Source organism: Stegostoma tigrinum, chromosome 3 (assembly GCF_030684315.1).
Source record: "Stegostoma tigrinum isolate sSteTig4 chromosome 3, sSteTig4.hap1, whole genome shotgun sequence".
Classification (NCBI taxonomy): Eukaryota; Metazoa; Chordata; class Chondrichthyes; order Orectolobiformes; family Stegostomatidae; genus Stegostoma; species Stegostoma tigrinum.
This window is the reverse complement of record NC_081356.1, coordinates 32,092,483-32,118,014: the sequence shown is the minus strand read 5'-3', so window position 1 is coordinate 32,118,014 and position 25,532 is coordinate 32,092,483. Positions and strand designations below refer to the sequence as shown.

Here is a 25,532-nt window from a genome sequence, read left to right as displayed (position 1 = left end):
ATCAATCAACACAGCACTAAGCCTTCAAGTTTTCTTAAAATACATGGCAAATCATTTAAAACAAAAAGAATAAAATGATCTTTTTTAAAAAAGCAGGCAAGAAGTTTCCTCCAGTCTCAACAAACTGAGAAAATATCTTGTCAAAGACAATTCTGAAGATGATTGACTTATTTGGGAAGGAAAACAAGAATTCACTGCAGTGTACATTATAAAAACCTCATTTAGGGAATTGTTCTCAGTGGAATAGCTAAAATTTACCATTTTCATTCTGAATTTTTTTCCACCTACTCAGTCCAAAAGATTGGTTTAAGATTAAGAAATTTACTACTTCACCATGAATAACTTCCAAATAACAATTCTGAAGTGTTTCAGAATCACTCATCAACATGCAAGAATAAGAATTTGATCAGTTCTGCTGCTACAATAAATACCAAATGACCCAAGAGGTCATGCTTTGGCTGGGCTTGAAAAGAAAGTTCTGTCTACTTTAACATCATTTACTGCCAATGAATGTGAAATCAACACACTTGAAAATTTTATGATTGGAAAACTTCAGTTGCAGGATCTCATGTGTTGTAGGACCAAAGCATGAACAGTGTTATAAAATGTTGAGTTTTAACCTTCTTACCTGTTGCTGATGATTGGCCACTGGCATCTTTGACCAGAGATTGGGGCACACTCGACTGTTGCTGACTGGAGCTGACTTCAGGTTCAGCACTGACAGATGGAGACAAGGAAACCTCACTGGAAGCCCCAGTCTTCACCATTTGTGCCCCTACGTCTTCAGAAGCATTCTGCTCTTCTTGGCCAGGAAGCTGGAGGGCCGAGAGTGGGATATTGATCTGCTGGTTTCCTCCTGATGTGCTGACCGGCATCTGTAGAACTAATTTCTGCCCAGTTCCTTGACCTCCATTCAGCTTCTTCTGTGAAGTCGTGCAACCCCGTCCTGATTTTGTACCCACTACCCGAGTGGAGGCAGGTGGAATGACAGAAATACCCTGTGAGTCAATCTTTTCTGGCATGTGGCCAGCAGGAAGGAGAGCTGAGGACTTGGTAGGACCCAAATAGGAAGCAGGACCAGACTTTGACCCAGACTTCGACCCAGACTTCAATGCAACAGATGAACTATCGTTGTCCATAGAGATTTCTGCATTCGTCACAATGTAATAGTCTTCAGGACCCTCCTGCTTGATCTTTTTAACAATCACCTCATTACTGTTCTCATTAGCATGGTGGTTTGGTGAATCTGGCAAAAGCGAAGGACCAGCTTCCCGCCTTTTCAGTGAGTTGTTTCGCAGCTGAGAATCATAGTCACTGTCCTCATCCGTCACTGAAGACTCACATGCCATATGAAACAAATCACCTTCATCATCATACTCTTCAACATTTTCGTCAATCTCAGAATGTTCACTGTACGAAAAGTCACAGGAATCCCTAGTCCGGGGACACTCGGCCTTTCCTTTTGAGGGTCTATTAAGATACTTCTCTGCTGGGTTTTGTTGAGACTCTGAAGACATTGCAATTATGCTGGGGCTCTCAGAATTAAAGCTTCTACTGTCCTGAAAGCACACTCTGTCCTGGGAACCTGCCCTGCAAGTAACAGCCAATGGCCAATGGTAAGCGTGGCCAGCACCACAACCCCACATTGCAGTGAGGTTTCCATGGGCCCCTTCAGTCAATAAGTGCTTCAGGTTTGGAATGAGGCTGCAGATGGTTCCATGACTGTGAGCCCAGCTAACAAGTTTGGACAGATTTTCTGAAGACGTGTGAAGACAGTCTTCCATTTTTTTTGGGCTCTTATTCTTCAATAGTTAGGGTCCTAAAAGAAAAAGGGAAAAAAAATGAATGGGCTACTGTACTTGCATGCTTATTAACAAAATGCAAACAAACTTATTGCATTAAAACAGTTAAGGGTTCACATCAAAATAAGTCTCAATTTATTAATTACTTCATGGTCAATAATTCACATTAAACAGAACTAGACAGGTTTGCCCTACCATCTCAAACACAGATTAAAAATTCACGCTGCTTGTGAAATTATTTCTATAACATTGTTGTGAGCCTTGCATGTACTCCATAGAGACTGAATATACAGAAATAAAATTTTCAGTTGTTTTGATCACTTAGGATCATACTTTGATCTGACCCAAAGCTGTTTCCATTGAGGTCTGTAGCTCTTTCTAGTCAGTCAGGAGGCAGCAATGGTCACAGGACACCATTTTATCAAATTACATTTGAGATTCCAATCTGCTGGCTACAAAATAAGCTCTTTTTGCTGTAATGCTTCCTGTTGTAGACCTGCCTTCCTTTTCAAAAGGCCTCCCAAAACAATATTTTCTCAATAAAACAAAAACCTGCAATCTTTTGGAAACAATTTTTAACAAGCACTTTGAAGCATTCTGACCTATAGAAGAAGCTCATACAGATGAAAAACTTTTACACATTCAACAATGAATGCCGCAAACAGATCTCGTGGAATCAAAAACCCATGTGATTAATAAGTTATACTCATTAATGCTTTAAGGCTAATCACTATTCAGTATGAAATACTGACAAGTGCAGTAACTATCTAGTAACATAGTGTCAATTCTATAATGACCAACAAAACAAATATTTTTCTACCACAGGTTTAATGCCATCAAGATGGCCAAAATGAGTACAAAAATATCAAGGATAAATAAATTCAGTTACCCTCTCAACTAATTTTGCAAGCCTCTCGGTTTGTATAGCTGCCTTTTAGCCAATTTATTCCCATCCACTACTGTACATATACACTGAGTTTTGTCAAGCAAACAATGACAGTCAAATGGAAAGTCAATCATAAAATCCTTCTCTAAAAGCCCCACTTGGCTTACTTTTGTGCTGTGCATTCTTCCATTAACTGACAAACTATGTGACAATGAGCAGCACTTATGCTGGATAATGACACTTAAGAAGTGCTACATGTCAAATGCAAAAATACTGCAAATAAAAGTAGATTATTTATGGTCTGCCAGCATTTGTGCACAGAGAAACAATTAACCTTTCAGGTTGATAAACTTTCACGGAAATAAAAAATGTAGATCAGAAAGGAGGTCAAATAAGGGAGTGTGGAAAGGGAACATAAAAACAAAGGTCTGTAATTGGGATTAAACAATATATAAACAAACTTGATGCCACTAGGACGAATGGAATGATAACGGAATAACTCTGAAGTTAAAAATATGGCTAGAGGAGGTGTGAATGGCAAAATAATGAACAGCTGCCGTATGCAAACAGTCAACAGAAAAACAAGATTAAAATTGAAACACACAATGAGAATGAAACAAAATTGGAGCAGAGATTACAATCTAAAATTCTTGAACTCAAGGCTGAGGCCAGAAGGCATCCAAAGATCAGGTGTCATTCTTGAATCTAACATTGAGCTTCATAATACTATTGGATGGTTCACAGCATCCATATTGCAAGATACTGAATATTTAAATGAAACAGAAATCAGACATTTATGTTGCTTCTGGACTTCTTATAAAAAAGCTTTCATTACCTGCCACACTCACAGCTATGGCATATTCCTTACAAATGCAACAGTGAATTATGAAAATACATGGAAATAAGAAATGCAATAGACTTCAATTGCCTTCACATCCTGCAGCAGTGCAAGAATATCCAATAAAAATGATTATTGCTTGATGGATTATAATCCTAGAGATAAATGTCATAAAATGACAAATTTAAACGTTACCTCCAAGACCACCTAGAAGGTCAAGTGCAGCACATTCATTGAAATATCAACAGCTACAAGGTCCCCTTTAAGACATTCATCATCCTAATCCAGAAATACAATGCTGTTCCTTCACTGCGATTAGGTTAAATCCTGAAACTTCCTTTCTAATAGCATTGCAGATATATCTACAACAAATGCATTGCAATGCTTCAGGACAACTGCTCACCATCACCTTCTCAAGAGCATCTAGGAATGGGTCAGAAATGCTGCCCAGCCAGTGACACCCACATCCCACGGGTGAAGAGAGAGAAAAAACATTTTCTCTTATCCATGCTACTATTGGAGAACTAATGCTTTCCAATGAGAACCAAATTTACAGAATTGGGAAGAGACGGTTTCACTTGTATCACCATTCAGTTAGTTCACAGCTGGTTTGTATCCTACACCATCTATATCCCTTAATTTCATAGCCCTTAATAACATTGCAAAACTGAATTGATATATTTTTGCTAAGCAATGTTTGATTGACTTTTAGCCACAACAGCTTTTTGAGGGCGTGACCTAGATTTCCTATGTTTGAAGTACTGATTTCTGGTACTGCATCAATGACTGAGCTCAAACTTTAACATCATGATCCCTTATTCTGGAATTCTTCCTCCGATCAAATCTCCAACTCATTTTAAAAACCAGAATTAGATCACTTCTTAATCTTCTATATCCAAGAAATTAGAAGTTTAGGCTGCTCTCCTCCAGCTATCACTTTGTACCATTCCTATTACAGGCCCATACTTGATGGAGTTAGGACTTGATATCAGCATCTTGCTTGTACAAAATGCTGATAACAGGCCTTCCAAAAGCATGGGTTATGACCACAATTGTTGTGCCATGGTCACGAAGCTGGAGGTAGCAATGACTCTCCGAGTTCCAACTGTGTGAATAGTTGCAAAGTAACTTCAAATCCCACCACATTTTAAAATAGCTTAAACAACTCAACTCGAGGCCTGATTCCTGCAGAAATGAAAATGGAAGACCTTACTTTTAAAAAACCAGGAGATTGTCTCGTCATTTTCTGTACACTACCTGCATCTCAGTCAACATACAGGTCTGCGCCAAAAGCTTGGGTTCAAATCCCACCTGCTCCAGACAACTATCAAAAAACATCTGAACAAATTTTTTTTAAAACTCATCAACAGGTCTGTCCAGGCCCTCACCCCGACTCCAAACCCCAACCATGACACTTACTCAATTTGGTGGTGGTGGTCACAACAATTTTTCAAGCTTGAAATGGGATCCTGGTGGGTGTGGGGACCCCTGGTCTACTGCATATTATAATGTTCCAAATTGCTTCACAGGGTTAATTCATGCATCCTATCCTCACTGCTGTATTTCATCTATTTCACCAGTGTACAACGCAAAATTAGGTCAACCTTGCCAAGGAAATTCTCCTGACAAGTGGTCCAGAGTTTAAAACAGCCCAAGGGACTTGAAGCAAATGTAACTGCAAGTAGTTGTGCCTTGGAGGACCTTGAGAGTACACACCAATTTAAGAGTTGAATTGGATAAGCAAGGATCGAAGAGTATGTCACAATGTCTGGTCAATGTTCTCATAAAAGCTACCAACAGCCTTTAAATGAAACAAAACATTTTAAAAGGTATTTGAAAACAGCAACCATCATAAAAAAGTCTGTCACTGGGTCACATATTAGGATACATGATCAAAAATCCTGGTTAAAGAACTGAATTTTAACAAGTGACTTATACATGGCACAGAAGCAGAGAAGAAAGTCCAAAAGTTCAAGCCTGAGCAACTAAAGGCGCAGTGGCTAATGGTCAACTGATTTAAATCTTGATGCACAAGTGGTTGTAATTGGAGCTGTGCAGTGACCTCAAAAGATTTCCAAAGCCACAGGAGATCATAGAAACATGTAGTAAAAGAACAAGATTTGAAAAAGAAAGTTGCTCAACCCCACCTCTCTTACAGCAAAGACAATCTCTGTAACAATTGATGAAAGATTTTCATTTCCCTTCAAAACAATCATCCTCTAATCTCACTATTCCTTTCAATCAATATGCACTCAAATACTGTCACATAGACAAACCACAATAGTAAATCAAAGTCCATGTTTACATTTTTAAAAATCTCAATCCAGGGGCTGATGGCCACCAGTTCACCCGAAGAATTCACTCCGAAAAACTGACACAAAGCACAAGGATCCTTCACATTGAAAAGGATAAATAGAAAAATGTACACACTCACTACTGCTGTTAACTTTCTCTCAGTTTCTGCTTTTGACAGGCAACTCTGAAACTTTTGTGTATTACTCAGTGGACTGGATGATTTGTGACACTATCCTAACTGCCACAGCAGATACAGTGTCAAGTTAAAATTCAGCCAGGATCCATCTACATCATTCTGGCAGTGGAGCAACTCATCATTTTTAAAACTTTAAACAGGTTCCAGACTTTAATCAACTCAGCAGCCGAAGGATTACAGGCCACTGTCCTTTCGTCTACTTTAGTCAGAAGTAGGCTGGAATAGAAATCTGGCAGTAATCTCACTGAGTTTCAAATAGGGCTTTGCTGACATGGCTACCCCTAATCATTCTGAACACATGCATCAACAATGTCTCTTTCTGAAGTCAAAAAAGTTACATCAAGTGTTTTAATCAAGGGCCGGTGTGTAAATGCACATATCATATGAGTCTGTGTAAAGTCTCAACAAAATTTTCATTGAAAAAGTATTCAACGCAGTTCACAACTACATCTCAACTACAGAGACAATAGCTCTTTTCTTTAAAAAAAAGTTTGAACAATTTTCTCCCAGCGTAGGGAACAAGCAAACCTTAAAATCTACTTGCATGCTACAATCGACTCCAATAACTGTGATATGATCCCAGAAAAAACTGGCCATTCCCAAAGCATGACATTTCTGATCCCTCCTACCTCTCCCCCAAGGAAGACTCTCAGTTAGCTTGTTGGTAATTTTCAACAAATTAAACGCAATCTTCCCGTTTTCATATTTCAGCTACAGCCAGTAGCACATTTCAGATGTCAATACAATTCCATGCAAAGAAGTGGTTTCAAATTTCAGCTTCAGCAGAAACGTCTTCCAAATGAGCGAGTAAAAAGCCACAGCTGAGGAACTCCCAACTGATTATCATTGCTCCAAATATCCAACCAATCTCAACACAAGTAGAAAGTGCCTGAACAGACTCGTCACATATTTATCAAAATCCAACTCAAGCAATCAAAATCTTTGAGCAAACAGTGAAACATGTAGGACCAAAGGCAGTGCTTAGAAGCATAATGAGAACACATTGTAAAATTGTCAGCATGTATGGAGAAAGGCTAACTCCCCATACACCAAATGGAAAAATAAAGCACTCCAGACCAAGTCCTGAAGCTTTATGAATGACAAGCATAAGCGAGATACAAGATAGATCTTTGACAACAGTTAACCTGTAGAATTGAGGTGGAAATGTTGTGTAACAACTGGGCGATAAACATGATCCATGGGTTTGCTTCACTAGTTTTAACAATTAAATGGTCAACTATTGTAAAATGATCAAACATTCAGATCTTGAACATCCACAGTATTTTGCTTCAAGTACATATTCACAAAATAAAGAACTTAAAATCTCTGTAGTTGCAACAATAAATAATTACACAGTTCACTGGAAGAAACATTTGCACTAAAGATCAAATATTCTTTTTTGTTCATGTTGTACAGGAGCAGTTAGAAAAGCTGAAACTTTCCAAAATGATAGGAGGTGTTCAGTGGCTGCAGCATGAGTCAGCATTAAATTTACCACAGCCTACATTTGGCTTTAAATACAGCGTTGATAAAGTTGGCGTGAAGTTTGGACTGAATCCCAAATCCAAACGATTAGGCTTAAAAATGTTTATCCAGAAATTAGTAAAGTTGTAAAACTTCAAGGTTATTAATCTTATTTCACCCATCATTTTGCAAAATGCACTATTTGAGGTTTACTGGCAGAATGAGCACATTATTAAAAATGCAGTCTACATTTAACCCAATGAAGGGTGGATTACAAGGGTTACATCACAAGATTACAGGTTTAAGTTCTCTGAAGCATCAATCAAATCACTTCTTAGTCTTTCAATTTCCAAAAAGACAACATAAAGGACATAGCAAAGTTGGAGAGAACCTATATCTGCTCTAAGGTGGGGGGACAGGTGGGTAGAAAAACCAGAAAACTGATCTTCTCTAAGCTAGAGGGATTACGAGGCTCAGTCATTAAGTGTGGCCAAGGCAGAGGTTGAAAGATTTCATTGAGGTAGAAAATCAGCCAAGATCTAGCTGAACAGCAGACCAGGTTCCTTGGGCCAAGTGGCCTACTTCCACGCCCCTTTCCTACATTCCAGTGTAACAGAAGGCAGTTTATGATAAACCAGTCATTAACAGATTTCTGTTAACCGAGGACATTGTGGGACAAAAGGGCAAAGGCAGGTATGTGGAGTTACAGCATAGTTAATCACGACCACAATGAATGGTGGCACAGGGTCCACCCTGTGATGTTTTCCTTTTTTCTCTTCCAGCAACTTGCTGCGATCAATACAGACCACTGTACAGCCACAGAAAGTTTCGTCTGCTTACTGTTCCAATTAATTAATTCAGCAAACAAATTAACTGTAGATTTCGGTAAAATATACTCCAATTAGCATTAAAAACAAACAGCACCAAAAAAGACTTTTAAGTGCCTTTGAAGTGTGCAACTAAAAAGGGCCATGCTGAAATAGTGTAATCATGAGATCACATGATTTTACATGGTCAAGTATAATTTTTTGGGATCCAGGAGATTTTTAAAAGACAACCAGTATTTCAATTCTTCTTCGAACAAAATTCTGATCTTGCAAGTCACTTGCAAAAATATCCCAAAAATGTCATCTACTTGATTTGTTTCAAGCCTCCTGAAAGGATTCAGTTATACCAATATATCACCAGCCAAGGCACAGTTAGCAACCCTTTCACCTTGAAACAAAAGGTCAAGTGTTCAAACCACACATCAGAGATTTGAGCACAAAATCTACACTGATGTGTCATGGCCATCTTTCAAACAGGCCTTGTCAGTTTTGGACTATGGACAAGGAAGAGCCCAAGGCAGTATGTTGAAAGCACAGAATTCTCCTTGAGTTCCAGTCAATGTCATCTCTCAAACAATATCACTGAAAATAGATTATCTGAGTACTTTTATAAGCGAGCACTGAGCGTGCTATGCACAAATTGGTTGCCTATACTACTACAGTAACTCCACTGATAAAAGTATTTAATGGGCTTTGAAATATTCTATGGTTGAGAAAGGCCCAGTAGAAATGCTATATAGTCATTTTCTATATAGCCTGTACAGTCTCAGATCTTCAAGTATTAGATGGTCAAATCTTGTCAAGTTTTAATTGGAGCTCAGCCTTTGTTTTGACATTTTATATCTGAAAAGAGTTTTGTCACTTGATGCTACTCAAACAACACTGATCAAATTAAACTCAAAGGCAACAAAAGGGTGGGAAATGTGTTCTACTCAATTGTCAAATGATCTAGTTTATATGTCACTGGCATTTGCTGAGGGAAAGGTTTAAAGGCACTGCTGCCAGTTCCAAACAGTGCCACAGAATTTTTCCTGCCCATGTAAGATTCGGAAAGAAGATTTCATTGAAAATTGACAGGTTTATAAACGCTTCTGTACTTGCATGCAGCTTAGGGCTGTTGTGGGGCTTGAACCTTCAGCCTTTAATTCTATGAGGGAGTACGGTCACTAAGCCAAGTTAACACATATTTACAACACCTGGCTAGAGTTAGAAATGAATGCTTATTCATTCAATTTTCACTTTAGGAAATACACAAACACATCAAGCAACAGATTTCAGGATTTGATGAAATGACAGTACAGCACACTCAGCTCCAATTTATGGTGTCACCAAGGGCAAGGTCAGACACTTTGCATGTGCTGTTTCCAGCTGTCATAGCACAATAAACCGAAGTTGTGATTGTGTAAAGTGAGTATCATAGACATTTTCATTCACACCAACACCAACCTCCACACTTGATTATCTTTTTCCAAAACAAATGGCTTTGGCAAATAGAAACACACAAATACACCCACCAGGTTTTCACATCTCCCTGCTCCATAAATAAATAATGCAACTCCATGTGAAAATTATCCATGCATGTACACCATAAAATGCAAACTCATCAGCAGCTTAATGAGGTGAATATTTTCATCTGTGCATCAGAACATAAGGTGCTGCAGTATTCATCAACTTTGAGATTTCTGACTTAGTGAAGTGTCACACTTTGATCATCTTTGAAATGAGTTGAAGCATTGACCTCATGACACTACTGGAAACTAATTTTTTCCCTTTATTCATTCCAAATTTGTTACCAAACCCAATTGCCCCTGGCCTTAAGTGTGTGGCTAGGCCATTTCAGAGAGTAATTAAGGGTCACACATATTAATGTGAATCTGGAGTTATATACCAAGTCGGATCCAGTATGGCTGTGCAATGTCCCTCTCTAAAGGGCTTTAGTGAACTAGTTGAGGTTTTACAAAAACCAACAGCAGTTCCCAGCTTTATAATTCAGATTCATGAAGTGATTTTGAATTCCACCAACGGTCAAGGTAGGATTTGAACCAATGCTCTCAAAGCACATACTGGGCATCTGCATTACTATGTGGCATTATCACAACACCACCACCTCAGTATATGGCACAGCCAACCACAACATAATTGCAATTTATAAGTAATAAACACATTAGCATACGAAATTGTGAACTGCAACAGTTCAGTACATGTTGCACTAAAACTCACTGCCCATTGACGATGTTCTCAAATGTATTCATCCTCTGACCAGTGGAACTACAGATCTATTGTTCTACGTAAGAATATAGAAAAGAGGAGGAGTAGCTATCTGGCCCCTCAGGTCTGCCCACCATTTGATACGATCATAGCTGGTCTAACCTCGCCTTAATTCTTCTGTCTTGCCTGCTCAGGTGATCTCGCAATACCCCAATATTTAAAAAACCTAACTTCTTTAAATAGTAAGCGATCTAGCCTCCTGAGTCTTTGGGGTAGACATTCATTAGGCATTTCAGAAAAAAAATTCCTTTCCATTCCAATTTTAAGTGTCTCCTTATTCTGTAACTATGTCCCCTAGAGATACTCCCAGTAGTCGGTACATCTTAACATCTTCCATGTCAAGGCCCCTCAGAATTGTGAATGTTTCATTAAGATCACCCCTTCCTCTCCTAAATTCTAAAGGCCTAACCTGTTTACCTATACTTGTTAGGTAAACACCTTCATCCCATGTATCAACCAAGTGATCACTTTTGAACTGTCTCCAATACAAGTATATCCTTTATTAAAATACACAGATCAAAACTGAACGTAGCACTCAAGATAGGGTCTCACCAACATCTTGTACAGTTGTGACTGAAGTTTCCTGCTGTTAAACAATAATTCCCTGGCAATGAGTGCCAAAATTACATGTGCTGCCTAATGATTTGCTGTAGCTGCACATTAATTTTACTTGTTCCATACCAAGAACAGCCAGATCCCAATTCACTGCAACTACAGTGTGCCTTTTATTACTTAATTGGAGTCCTGAACATTTAAACAATAATCTGCCTTTTGATTCTCCTACAAAAGTGCATCACCCTTTCTCACATTACACTCCATTTGCCCAGGATTTTGCCCAGTCACTCAAACTACCTCCCTTTTCAGATTTATAATGGCCTCATTACAACATGCTCTCCCACCTATTTTTCTATCAGCAGCAAATTGGGACATATTAAACTCTTCCTCCTCCAAATCATAAATATAGACTATAAATAATTGAGGTCCTAGGACTGATCAATGTGACATTCTAATAGATTCATCTTTTTGAACGGAAAATTACCTAATAATCCAAACTCTCTGCTTTTGTTATTAATCTTCAATCCTAACACATTCCCCTAGTACTCTGCACTCCTACCTTGTGTGATAAAATTTCATTTGAAACTTGGTGAATGCCTTCTGAAAATCCAGATACTCGATATCTATCAGTCCCCTTTAACAACTATGCTTATTATATCTTTGAAGAATGTGAGCCAATTTATCAAACATGGATTTCCCTTTCACAAAACCAGATTGACATTGCAAAACATTTCTAAAAATCCTTTTTCATTAATGATGGACTCCAGCATTTTCCCAACAACAGAAGCCATGCAAACTGACCTAGTCTTCTGCTTTTTATCTCCCTCCCTGCTTGAAGTGTCACATTGAACTTTCTATTCCATGTGAACCTCCTACAATCCAGTGAACCCTGGGATATTTCAACCAGTGGCTCAACTATCACTTCTTTTAAAGCCCTTAGTCGCAATCAAGTTGTTCTGACCTATCCCATTGAAATTTGATATTTTAAAACCAGAAATAAAACTACGTCTCCAAATTTAACGTTTAATTCTCATCTTCCACTCTCCTCAAAAATGTAAAACACCTTAAACACAAAATTGAACAGGAAAATCAACTGCTGCATAACGTCAGTGCCTGATGAACTAAGACACAGCTGCTAATGTTCATATTTAGTGCACTTCAAACAAAATTAATGCTACTTGATCGTAAAATTTGCTGTACAATCCACAGGCTTTGTCTGTGCACAGATAATCATTTGAAAGCTACTAACCTTAAAAACTCAAGGTTTCCAAACCCTGTCTTCAACAAAACACCAACTAGTTCTTCGATGTGATGTTTCAGAAAACGAACTGTTTATCATAAAAGTGGTAGCCACTATTCTTTGGTGTTGCCCTACACCTCCTCACCAACGCGGTATTCCTTTCAAAGTTTAAAATTAGGAACGTAATGAGAATAGATGCCATATGCCAGGTGCCTGATAACTGGCAGGTGGAAGTGGTATTGGGTTATCAGCAGTTGAAACTGCATAGATACCAGATACAACTTAAACTACCTGGTACATGCTGTTTTGCATGGTAGTCGTATTGTGCCGTGGTTCAGGTTACTCTGCCATCAAGCACTACATCCCTTCACTTAGCTTCCTCATGGCACTGCTCACCATGACTCAGACATGAAATGAACAGTTTATAAGCCCGGTAATTGTGTTATTAGAATAGTGTAAAAAAAGGATGCAAGTGATTTAATTAGCACTTCATAATTCACATGACTTTTTAAGCTCAAGTGGCACTAGGGATGTTCAAAACTGCAAGAGTATAATTTTCCATTTTATCTCATGGAACACTGCACTTACAGGTCTATAGAAATATAACACTTAACACGGTTCCTTCTAAAATGGGGCATGATAAACATTCCACACTTTAATATGACCAAGTTTAAAGTTAGCTCCATTTCACTGAAGCTTTCTAACTAGCTTACAACATACTTTAGCAAAAAGATATAGTGTTGCTTGGATTTAGAAACAGCAGCACTTCAGAGACCTCACTAGACTACAATGTTAACTTTACCCAAACATTTATGCTGCACAGATTGCATTAGGTCCTGTAGATTTAATATACTTGCATCTCCATAGCAGTTAATAAAGCCAGCTTTCTACATAAGAATAATAAATGGTTGACATTGTATTACAAAGCAGTAATTCAACTCAACGGGTTGGACAAAGCCATAAACTGCCCAGCACAGCCTACTTCATAATGATACAAACAACGCTATCAAATTGCTGCTTAAACTCACTGCCAGACATTCCTCTTATATTGTGTGTGTGTGTGTGTGTGTGTGTGTGTGTGTGTCTCGGCTGGGGGGGGGGGGGGGCAGTCATGTTCGTGAAAAGCATATAAAGTCGACAGCTTTGTGCAGATTGAACATGTTTGTTACAATCCTAAAATGACAACAGTCCTTGGTCAGTGGAGCCCAACTGGAAGAAATTATACATCATGTATTAAAGTCCACAGGCATGTTTTTTTTTGCAGAAGGCACTTTCTGCTCTGAAATGACCCTTAAATGATTGTTGTCAAAGGTCAGGAGTTTCAGTCTGGGAAGTAAGGAACATTCCAGTGCAGTTGCATCAATGTCCTGTTGTCATTGTCAAATAACAACATTTTAACATTAGCTCTTCTCAGGGACGCAGAAATTGTTGCTTCTCTGAGGTTCTGTCTGCTTACATGAATAACTTGCTTTGATGAACTGTAGATTATTACCAATCTCTCTCAGCTACAAATCACACCTGAGAACTATATCCCCTTAATGCTGTGAAAAGACAACTTCAGTGCAGCTGGCAGGAAGGATACAGTGAAAAACAAATCAGTTATGTGCTACATCCTTCCCATGCCAATTACAATTTTAAACAATTTATGGTGTGTCTGACAAGAATCTAGCAATTTGTATGCTTGCTCCAAAATCAAAGACAATAATAATTGGACTAGTTTTGTTAATTCAGCCAATATCCACACAAATCGAGAAAGGCTCCAATTCAAAGATAAGTTTTGTTACATTATCAAACATTCATTATTCTTGCATTGAATAATTGGGTTTATTAACTGCTGTGGTAGATGCAAGTCGATTAAATCCGCAGGATCTAAAGCAATGTGTGCAGCATAAATGTTTAGATAAAGTTTGTATTCTATTCTAGGGAGGTTTCTGAACTGCTGCTGTGTCATTAAGGCAGTAAGGAACACATTGCATCATTAAGCAAGGAGTAATAATGAGGGGCTCCACTGATCTCATCTCTAATCTTCTCCAGACATTCAAATAGTTTAAGACTTCAAAATGTCTTCATTTCCAGCCTTTTGGCATTTCCAGATTTTATTGCTGCTCCTTTGGCAACATTTTCAGCCCAGTGTGTCTATAACAACGAACAAAAACAAAACCGCGTTAGTCACCTATAGACCAAGTGCATTATGTCCTGACATTTTAAGTATTCATTGACAACTCTCTCAGGCAGCATGTACCATACTTCTACTACCCTCTGGGTGAAGTTTTTTTTTCTTAGATCTCTTCTAAATCATGCTTTCCTCACCTTAAACTTATACCCTCTAGTCTTAGACACTTCTGCAATGGCGAAAAGCTTCTCATGACCTACTCTGTCTAGGACTCTCAGTTTTGTACACCTTAATCAGATCCAACCCTACTCCAAGGAAAACAAAATCAGACTATCCAGTCTTGCCACATAACTGAGACTTTTCATCACACACAATCGCAGAAGATGAAATCACATTCTTCCAAAGCTATGATGACCAGAACTGCACGCAGTATTCCAACTGTGACCTAACCAATGTTTCATAAAGTTGTATCAAGACTGCCTTCCTCCTATATTCTATGCCTGGCTAATGACGACAAGCATCTCAAATGTCTTCTTCGCCACCCTGTCTGCCTGTTCTGACAATTTCAAGGGTCTATGGACTTGAACTCTTCGGGCCTTTTTTCACCCTGCATGTTCCCTCGAGACATGTATTATGTATATCTTTCGCTTATTAGGACTCCCAAAATGCATTACCTCACATCAATCAAGATTAAATTCCATCCACCAGTACTCTGCCTGATTTACCAGTTGAACAAATTAGACTGCAGCCCAAGACCATCCTCCTCACTGTCAATAATGTCACAAATTTTCATGTCATGTGAAAACTTACTGATTATACCTTTTATATTCACAGTCAAATCAGTAGCGTACATAATAAGCAGCAACAGTCCCAACACCAATCCTTGTGACACTTGTCAATCCCTTATGACACTAATCATAAAAACGACTCTCCATCATTACCCACTGCCTCCTATTTATATGCCAATTTGGGATACAGTTTGTCAAGTTACCTTGGATTCCATAGGCGCTTTCCTTTTGGGCCACCTTTCTACAAGGGACTTTGTCAAAGGCCTTACCGAAGTTCTAACAAGCCTCACCAATATGTTTGATGTCTTTTAAAAAAAAACAATTTCAATTAATCAGAGAGGATCTCACTCTAACAAATCAATGCTATCGCTGATGAATCCCTGCTGTCCCAAGCGTTGATTCATCCCATGCCATGAACCTATACTAACTGCTCTGTAATTAGCTGCCCTATCCCTGCTGCTGTTTTTAAACAAAGGAACTACATTCACTGCTCTCCCATCATCTGGTACCTCACTGCAGCCAGAGAAGTGAAAGGTCTAGGCCCGAAACGTCAGCTTTTGTGCTCCTAAGATGCTGCTTGGCCTGCTGTGTTCATCCAGCTTCACACTTTGTTATCTCGGATTCTCCAGCATCTGCAGTTCGCATTATCTCCTGGCATCATGTGTTTGCCCATGACTGCACATTGTTCAACATCAAACAACATCTCAGATACTGAAGCAGACACAGCAAGACGTGGACAATATCTAAGTTTGTGCTGATGAAAGGCAACGAACAGTCATGTCACATTAGTGCCATTGACCATTGCCAACAAGAGCAAAGCTAATCATTGCCCTTTGATGTTCAATGGGACTTAGATAAAAATGCAACTTTTGATTTTTGAAAAGCAAAGCTCAAGACATGAAATAAACTCACACACAGATCTGCTTTCCAGACTTCTACCTATTGTGGATATTTGGAAGTTAGGAAAAATCTTTTTGAAATCAGCTTCTTTTCAACAATATGACCTCAAAAAAAAGCAATATTTTACATGGTGGTCACAATGGTCTCTTTCTATGCTGCAGGATTTTCTCCAGTGTGCAACGTGCCTTTTAAAGTTTCAAATCTTGGCTCGGGCACTAAGTTCAATCAGTGAGCAAGGAATAGCGTGGAAAATATAGATGACTGATCTCAGAGTCGTGGATATCAAAAACTCCGTACATGTGTACAGAACAGCATCAAAGAGACAACAAAATGGGTGATAAAATAAGTAGATTAGTTTCCATGATGAGAAAATTTTATGCTGTACAACTGCAAATACTATGCTAGCTTAAGACAGCCCATGAAGTAAGCAAGATTTCCCAACATATAGTTACCAATTAACACGGTGCAATGGGTCCTTGCAAATTATGGTTTTTACTATTCAAAGTATCAACTGCAAAAGGACACAGTACATCAGGTGCAGAATCAGATTCTTCTTGGGTCAACAGCCATCAAACAGAGTGGACTGACTTAGAATTTTTCATTTTCAACAGCAACAGTGCTGTCATTTAAGATCTATTAAAATTATAGCTATTTTATCACTCTATACAGATTAAGTCTACAGACAGCTACCACAATGCAATGAAGAGGAGGTGGAGGGAGTACTGGTTGTTGGATGATATGAATGGCATTAAACATTAAATCACTTCTAACTTGAATTCTTCAATGAGAACGCTATATTGTACTCAAAATCCTGGCCCCTCACAAATACACAATTGATGACCATCAATCTAAGTCCTAACCTCTGCCATTCTCTTTCTGTAAAGGACTTCTTGCAAGTTAGTACTTAGCACAGGTGATAGCATGGTCAAATATGTCCATATTTGACTCTGTGCTGGAACTTACGATCAAAAATTATGAGTTAAAAATTGACAACCAGAACGGCCTCATGGATCACCAAATTTATCAATGATTTGTATTTACCTTGAGCGTTTAATATAGTGAAACATTCATAGGTACTTCACAAAAGTATTTGCTGTGACAAGATCTGACACCAAGTCATGTAGGGACATATTTAGGTCAAGTGAATGACAACTTAGTCACAGAGCTAACTTATAAGGGGCCTTCTGCAGAAAGGGATCTCCAGAGCTTATGATCTAGGTTGATGGTCATCAGCAGTGGAGTACTTAAAGTCAGAGAATGCGCAAGAACTTAAAGTTGGTACAGCAATGAGTTTTTGGAGGGTTAGCCTGCTGCTACAGAGACTCCTAAGAGAAAGCAGTGAGGCTAGGAAGGGAGAAGAATGAGAGTTTTTAAATGATGGCACTGCTGGACTAGGAGCCAATGCAAGTCTGTAAGCAAAAGGAATACAAATGAAAACATCTGGACTAAGTTAAGATCAGCAAGCAGAAGTTTTAGATGACACAAAACTTGTGGAGGATGGAAAATGAGCACCAGCCAGATCAGCGGAAAAGTTTATTTATCAAATGTACAGTTGAATTGCAAATCTGAAGCCTCATGGTCTTGTTCACATGCACGTTATTAGCTTATCTCACTTGGGGGGGGGGGGGGGGGTGTACGTGGTATGAAAATCAAAGGTGCGGAGAGGGAGATGCCAGCCAGATTTACTCCTATGGCCATTTTCCAAAACAAGGTGGGACTGAGCCTTCCTCCTAGCACATTCAATTAGCTCACTGACACTCAATACAACTACTGAGTTCGAGGTGGTACTTGTGCTGTGTATTCAACGTAAATCATTGCAACATTCACATTGCCACCCGACCAGTTTGCGGTCAGCAGCTGATTGTCAAAAAATGTGTTAAAACAATACATGCTGAACAAAATATGCACCCTGTGTTTTTGAGATGACACAAACACCGAGGTCAACTGCGTTCAGCATCCCAATTCCATCTGAAATAATACACACATTCAAGATTAATACTTGCCCAATGTACACAGTGCAAAGCCTCATTAGCTAAAGCGACAAATAAACACAGGCATCTGACAAATTTAGCCAGGCTAAGCTACGTTATCACTGGTATAGGCCACGAGAAGGGTTGGTTTAAAATGCAGATACGTTCAAAAGTACATTTGCCAGACTGTGGAGTGTTTTTTTTAAAATTTACTTTCACATTTTGTAGAAAAACCTGATCAAAGTCAAACAAACAAGGATTTGCAGAGTATAAAATTTCCACAGTTGAAGTTCTCATGCAAGCTATTTATTCATACCATTTTTTAAAAGTTGCTACTGTGCCACCTTCTTAGGTGCTTCTTAAAAATCTGATTTTGAACTGTCTAAAAGACAGAATGAACCTTCCAATAATTCTCATAATTAACAGCATATTACTGCCAGCCACATGTCACTGGAAAACATACTCATGGTCAATGAAGTCATGCTGAAAGCAGCAAATAACAATTTACAGTCCATCGAAACTAAAAAGATACAAATCAACAGATATCCTATCCATCATCAGGCTTTGATACAAAAATAGACACCAAAGTACTATTACTGAACTACAGCATTAATTATTAATATTTCAGAAAGGTGCACAGAAGCTCAACAGATTTGTAGCTTGTGTTGTACCATACAACTTAATGCATGCTTTCATGTAGATCACTCACTCTGAGCAACATTTTTTTAAAAAAAAACACTTGCATTATACTAAGTATTTAATAAAACTTACTTGCATGATACCAACTATTCATGGTTGGGCAATCAACCAGTGTCATAAATATACCATTAAAGATTATGCTGTTTGTCTGTTTTATTGAGCATTCTAATCCTGCAAAGGGCTTGGGCAAAACGTGGTGGACATCAAACAGCATTTGTATGGTTGCTGTAAACTAATGGGTAAAGTTCAACTTGTTCAGCAGATAACCAATGGGAGAGCAAAAAATACAGCAAGCATTTGTTTTTTTTTAATCTTGGAAGAAAGAATTGAGATATTTTGAACAAAAATATGAAACCAGTCAATTTCTTATGCACAACATACAATGGTACAAATTCATTTCAGGCTTGAATTAATCAGAATTCACTCTTTCTCGCTTATTTTTCACAGAACAGCAACCTTCTACAATCAAATTAAAAGTGCAGAAATTGGCATTGCTGCATTTCAACGTCAGTTACAAACTGACCAAAGTGGTGAACAACCCGTGGTACCTACAGCATTCATATTAATTCCAGACAAACATTACAGTAGATGAATTTGGAGGCAAGAGAAAATTAGTTTGATAGAATGTGATTTTGTTAATTTAAACACATTTAAAAATCAGCCCGTTCAAGGAATGAAAGCAAACAAAAAGCAAACAAATTCATGCAGATTGAAACATTCTGTCATATACGCGTGTACAGCTGGAATTTAGATTCACTCAGTGCAGATTGAAGATGCCTGCGTAGACAGTGAACAGTGAATGCATATCCATATGCAGTGTATGTGTGTACATACAAATATATACACACAGAAACCACTCCAGACATTTTATTATTTCAACTTCCCTGATTATCTAAACATCCATGCTTATATTAAGTTTTGCTGTTTGGGTAAACACATGTGCCTTCCTGTATTTGTTTATGTGCTATTTCCAACAGAATATATGTACATAGTCAGTGTATGGTCTCTTTGTTCATCCTAGTGCATGTATATAGCATATGTAGGTGTGAATTTAGATACATGTATGTATGTATAAACTAGTCTCACTCTTGGCTCTTATTATTTGAGTATACAGTAGATAAATGATTATATGTAAATAGCATGCATATCGTCTACCGATATCTCGCCGCTCCTCCTGTTGTACAGGTACATGACAGAGTGTGATTATATACAGACAGTCCGTGGATTATATTGTCTATCAGCCTCCCTCCGCTCCTCTTGTTGTACAGGTACATTACAGAGTGCGATTATATACAGTCAGTCCATGGATTATATTGTCTATCAGACTCCCTCCGCTCCTCCTGTTGTACAGGTACATTACAGAGTGTGATTATATACAGACAGTCCGTGGATTATATTGTCTATCGGCCTCCCTCCGCTCCTCCTGTTGTACAGGTACATTACAGAGTGTGATTATATACAGACAGTCCGTGGATTATATTGTCTATCGGCCTCCCTCCGCTCCTCCTGTTGTACAGGTACATTACAGAGTGTGATTCTATACAGACAGTCCGTGGATTATATTGTCTATCGGCCTCCCTCCGCTCCTCCTGTTGTACAGGTACATTACAGAGTGTGATTATATACAGACAGTCCGTGGATTATATTGTCTATCGGCCTCCCTCCGCTCCTCCTGTTGTACAGGTACATTACAGAGTGTGATTATATACAGACAGTCCGTGGATTATATTGTCTATCGGCCTCCCTCCGCTCCTCCTGTTGTACAGGTACATTACAGAGTGTGATTATATACAGACAGTCCGTGGATTATATTGTCTATCGGCCTCCCTCCGCTCCTCCTGTTGTACAGGTACATTACAGAGTGTGATTATATACAGACAGTCCGTGGATTATATTGTCTATCAGCCTCCCTCCGCTCCTCCTGTTTTGTGACCGCTCTCCCATTGCTCGGTCGAGACTGCGCAGACTCGGAGCCACTCGCTGCCCCGATCAAGTCTGAACAGAAAACGGGAGACACAAAGAAAACAAAATATAAGCGATCACCTCGAGCACCGTGAATCCACGGGCCCCGTTCCCCCAAAGCTGGGGGAGAAGGACAAGGCAAGCCTCCCGGCCTCTGGCAGTGCCAGTCTGGAGCAGCTAGCGGCTCACCGACTCACCTGCACCTCGGCCTCCATAGGAACAGCACCGGCACTGCTCTCACTCCGTCTTCCTGGTGACTGTGTCGAGCACCGGTTCAAGCCTCGCCCGGTGTGAATCCCGAATCGGAGCGCAGGCCTCCCGGCGGTCCTACCAGCGCCGCCACTGCGTTTTGTTTTCTCAGAGGGGCGGAACGGAATACCGAGCCCGGCGGTTCACACGGAGCCTTCGTCCCTACACCGGAAACGAGCTCCTGCAGCAGCCGGAAGCGCTACGATAAACGACGTCCCCCGCGTTCTTCACTCCACTGCGTCCGCACTGCCTGCCTTTGCCCGAATAGCGCCTGCGCATACTCACCCTGCAGTTCCTCCCACCCCTTGCGATAATTCATTGCAAGAACACCTTCAGCTATCACTGGCAAAGTTCGCCCTCTCCTGGGAAGAGCTTGTTTACATGCCACATAATATTTTAGAACAGGGAGAGATATATTTGATTTAGTGTAAAGGCTGGAAGAACATAATTCTTTTATCGTGTGACTTGATGAGTTTGGTTTCAAGACACACTGGTCCAGATGAAGGCAAGGTTCAGTCCTATCTTTAGGCTGAAACTTCAAATTAACGCCTTTTATTACACATGAAAACTAAATACTGCAAGACAACATAATTATATTGTCTATCAGTATGTTCCCTACTTTATAAGCACCACACCGATTGCAATTATAGAGCAAGTCAATCAGTTCAAGTTCCAACATTTTACCTACATTAAGTAGGTACTGTCTGGTTTCTTTTTACCTCCCAACTTCATGTACTTATAATAAGACCTTCAAAAATTAGTCTGGTTAATTCCATCCACTGTGTGCTATTTATGCTCAGTGATGTGCAGCTTCTTTGGCATCATTGCAGGGTTGTTCCAGGTCCTAAAGACCCTACACAACAAATAGAATCAAATGGAGTCAGAGTGACGTACAGCACAGAAACAGATCATTCAGTCCAACTTCTCCCTATCGACCAGATATCCTAAATTAATCTAGTCCCATTTGCCAGCATTTGGTCCGTATCCCTCTAAATCCTTCCTATTCATACACCCATCCATATGCCTTCTAAATGTTGTAATTGTATCAGCCTCCACCACTTCTTCCGGCAGCTCATGTCCATACATGCACCACCCTCTGCATGAACATGCCCCCTTAGGTCCCTTTTAAATCTTTCCCCTCATCTTAAACCTATGCCCTCTAGTTTTGGACACCCCTACCCTGGGGTAAACACATGGACTATTCACCCTCTCCATGCCCCTCATGATTTTATAAACCTCTCTAAGGTCACCCCTCAGCATCTGTTGCTCCAGGCAAAATAGCCCCAGCCTGTTCAGCCTCTCCCTATGGCTCGAACCCTCCAACACCAGCAACATCCTTGTCATTTTTTCTAAACCCTTTCAAATTTAACATAATCATTCCTGTAGTAAGGAGATCAGAATTGAATGCAGTATTTCAAAAGTGGCCAAACCAATAAAAACCAAAAGAACTGTGGATGCTGTGAATCAGGAACAAAAACAACATTGCCGGAATAGTCACCATTCCCCTCATATTTTTCTGCAGATAAACTGACGTTTTCCAAGACACCATCAGTTCTGAGGAAGGGTCACCGGACCCAAACGTTAACTCTGCTTTTTCCTTCACAGATGTTGCCAGACCTACTGAGCTTTTCCAGCAACTTTGTTTTTGGCCCAACCAATGTCCTGTACAGCTACTACATGACCTCCAAACTCCTCAATGCACTGACCAATAAAGGCAAGCGTAGCAAATGCCTTCTTCACTAACCTCCCTACCTGCAACTCCATTTTCACAGAAGTATGAATCTGCACTCCAAGGTCCCTTTGTTCAGCAACACTCCTCAGGATCTTACCATTAAGTGTATAAGCCTTGTTTCGATTTGTCCTACACCTCCACCTCATATTTACCTAAATTAAACTCCATCTGCCACTCCTCAGCCTATCTGATCAAGGTCCCACTGTAGTCTGAGGTAACCTTCCTCACTAGCCACGACACCTCCAATTTTAGTGTCATCTGCAAACTTCCTAACCGTACCTTCTACATTCTTATCTGAAAATGAAAATTAAAATGTGCCCTTCTTTTTGGCTGAGGTCAATTATTAAACAAATACACAAAATGACCATGTGAACTTTATTCAAATAAGAGCAAAATACTCCAGATGCTGGAAATGGGAAAGAAAAACAAAGTGCTGGAAAAACTCCACAGGTCAGGAAGCATCTGTGAAGATAGAAACAGATAAATCCAATGACTTTTCCAAAGAAGACTGTTTGGACTTGAAACTTGTTTCTTTCTTCAAGATAATTCCAAACCTGTTTTGTTTCTCCAATCTTTGCAGCTTTTATGAACTTCACTATCACCCCAAGCATCTGCCATGCCTCATTGACTCCTACAGCATAGAATGTGGTCATTTGCCCCATCATATCTGCACCAGTCAACAAAGATCTGACGACACACAAATTGTATATAAGCAAAACTAGCCTTTCCTCAGCTTAGAACTTTTAGTCCTTGCCCATCTTCATCCTCTTCCTAAATGATATTCAAGCTGACTAATGGTCACTGTCTCCAAACGCTCCCCTACTGATATGCCTTCCATCTGCATAGACTCACCCAAATGTTAAGTCTCGGACTGCCTCTTTCCTTGTTGGACTTTCTATGTACTGAGTGAAGATGTTCTCCTTGCTGCAATTCAGAATTTTGCTCCTTCCCTACCTTAACAATAAAACTATCCCAGTTGGTATTTGTGTAGTTACAATCCCCTATTATTGTTATTATTTTCAGACTTCTCAGAAATTGAATACAAATTTGATCCTTCCTATTTTCCTAACTGCTTCCCAACAGCCAAAAGGACACACAACAGATTGCTTGCCCATTTTCTATTTTTGAGCTATAGCAACCGCACTTCCATCCCCCTTTCTATCTTGTCTGAATACCCTGTAACGAGGAATATTGAGCTACATCCCTGCCATTTTTCTTACCTTTCAATCATAGCCAAATTATTGTTGTTCACTGTGCTCATCTGCGCCCTCAAATCATTTGTGTTATTCCTCAGGCTCCTTGTATTAAAATATATTCCATTTAGTCTTTGTAAACTCTTCTTTTTTTAAAAATTGAGCCTATACTTCCTCTGCCTTCCAAACTCACTTATTAGCATTTGAGCTTTTAATTTCATCTGCGCTTCTCTCTCCTCTGTCAGGATTCTAAATCTTTCTTAAACTGGCTTAAATCTGCTCAACATTATTAACAAACCTTCCCATGAGGATGTAGGTCCCATTTCAGTTCAGATGCAATCCATCCAACTTGTTCAGGTACCATTTACTGCAGAAATGGGCCCTAATGCCTTATGAATCTAAGTCCCTTCCTCCTGGACCATCTCTCTAGCCACATGGTTATCTGCTTTATTCTTCTATTTCTATGCTTAGTACAACAGGGTACTGGGAATAATCCTCTTTTAATCCACATTACCACTTCTCATGTCCTGCTTTTCAATTTCTTACCTACTTCTCTAAGATTTGTTGATAGTACCTCATTTTCTTTCAGAAAGCCCTACAGCCAGTTGTTCCATGGCCTGCTTGCCCCTAGCACCCAGAAACCAACACACCATCCCAGAGTTAAGTCTACAGCCACAGAAGCAGCTGTCCTCACTACTGCCTATCACTACCGTCCTTCCACAGCTCTTCCCCACAGCCTCAAAAAGAACAGCTGGTCCACCCAATGTCATGCCCTTTGCTCTGTCGATCTTGTTTTGTGAGTGAGATACACTCAGGGGATTCCCTCACTACCTAGCTGGTCCCTTCTTCTATCTGGTGGTCACCCTTTCCCTCTCAGCCTGCACTTCCTTAAGCAAAGGCATGACTATATCCTGAAATGTGCTCCCAACAAAGCTCCCAGCCTTGTGGACGTAGGGACCTCGCTGCAGCTCAAGCTTCAAAACCCAGAGCTCAAATTGCTCCAGTCGGACATCTCTTCTGCACACAAGGTAACACAGACCATCAGGAGTGTCTAGAATTTCACACATTGAGCAGAATATGCAAATCATAGGCCTGAGCTCCCCAGGCATATCATGAATAGAATATGGACTCTTGGATTTATTCTATTCTTACAGCTATACAAGTATAAACTAAACAAAAAATTATTTGTGTTTAGGTCAAATACCCAGAATCCCTTAACTATGTCAAGCAAATTAATTTCCAGGGCTGCAGTGCTCACTGGTGTAGAAGGTCACTATACCATTACCTTAACATAGGTCACAAGACTTTAAATTCCAAATGTTGCTTCTTTGGCAAAATCTTTTGTACTATTTCCTTCTCCCTTATTTTTAATCCAAAAGTGAATCCTTAGCTTCTAGAATGAAGGAATGCAGCTTCAATGGAATTGCGCAAGTAAAGGAAAAAAGTTAAACACTATGAGAAGCCAAGGCGTAAGCTGAATTCGATTAGTCCTTCACACAGTTGTTGCAAACTGCAGTGATTGTTTCATTCACACGTGCAGACATACACATTATAT

At 39.6% G+C, this 25,532-nt stretch overlaps 1 protein-coding gene across 7 annotated transcripts in view; it reads right to left on the bottom strand.

Annotated features, from left to right (window-relative positions):
- The window catches only part of LOC125450910 (uncharacterized protein KIAA1958), an 88,509-nt gene extending 67,278 nt beyond the window's left edge, over nucleotides 1–21,231 (bottom strand). For 3 of the 7 annotated variants that reach the window (XM_048527294.2, XM_048527295.2, XM_048527292.2), the window contains exons 1-2: nucleotides 21,001–21,231; nucleotides 629–1,819 (exon numbers count right to left, since the gene is read on the bottom strand). In XM_048527294.2, coding sequence (XP_048383251.1) covers nucleotides 629–1,784 — 1,156 coding nt within the window. In that variant the 5' untranslated portion in view covers nucleotides 1,785–1,819; nucleotides 21,001–21,231. The other 4 variants (XM_059644296.1, XM_059644294.1, XM_059644303.1 and 1 more) reach the window with 4 other exon arrangements.
- Between the last annotated feature and the right edge of the window lie 4,301 nt (nucleotides 21,232–25,532).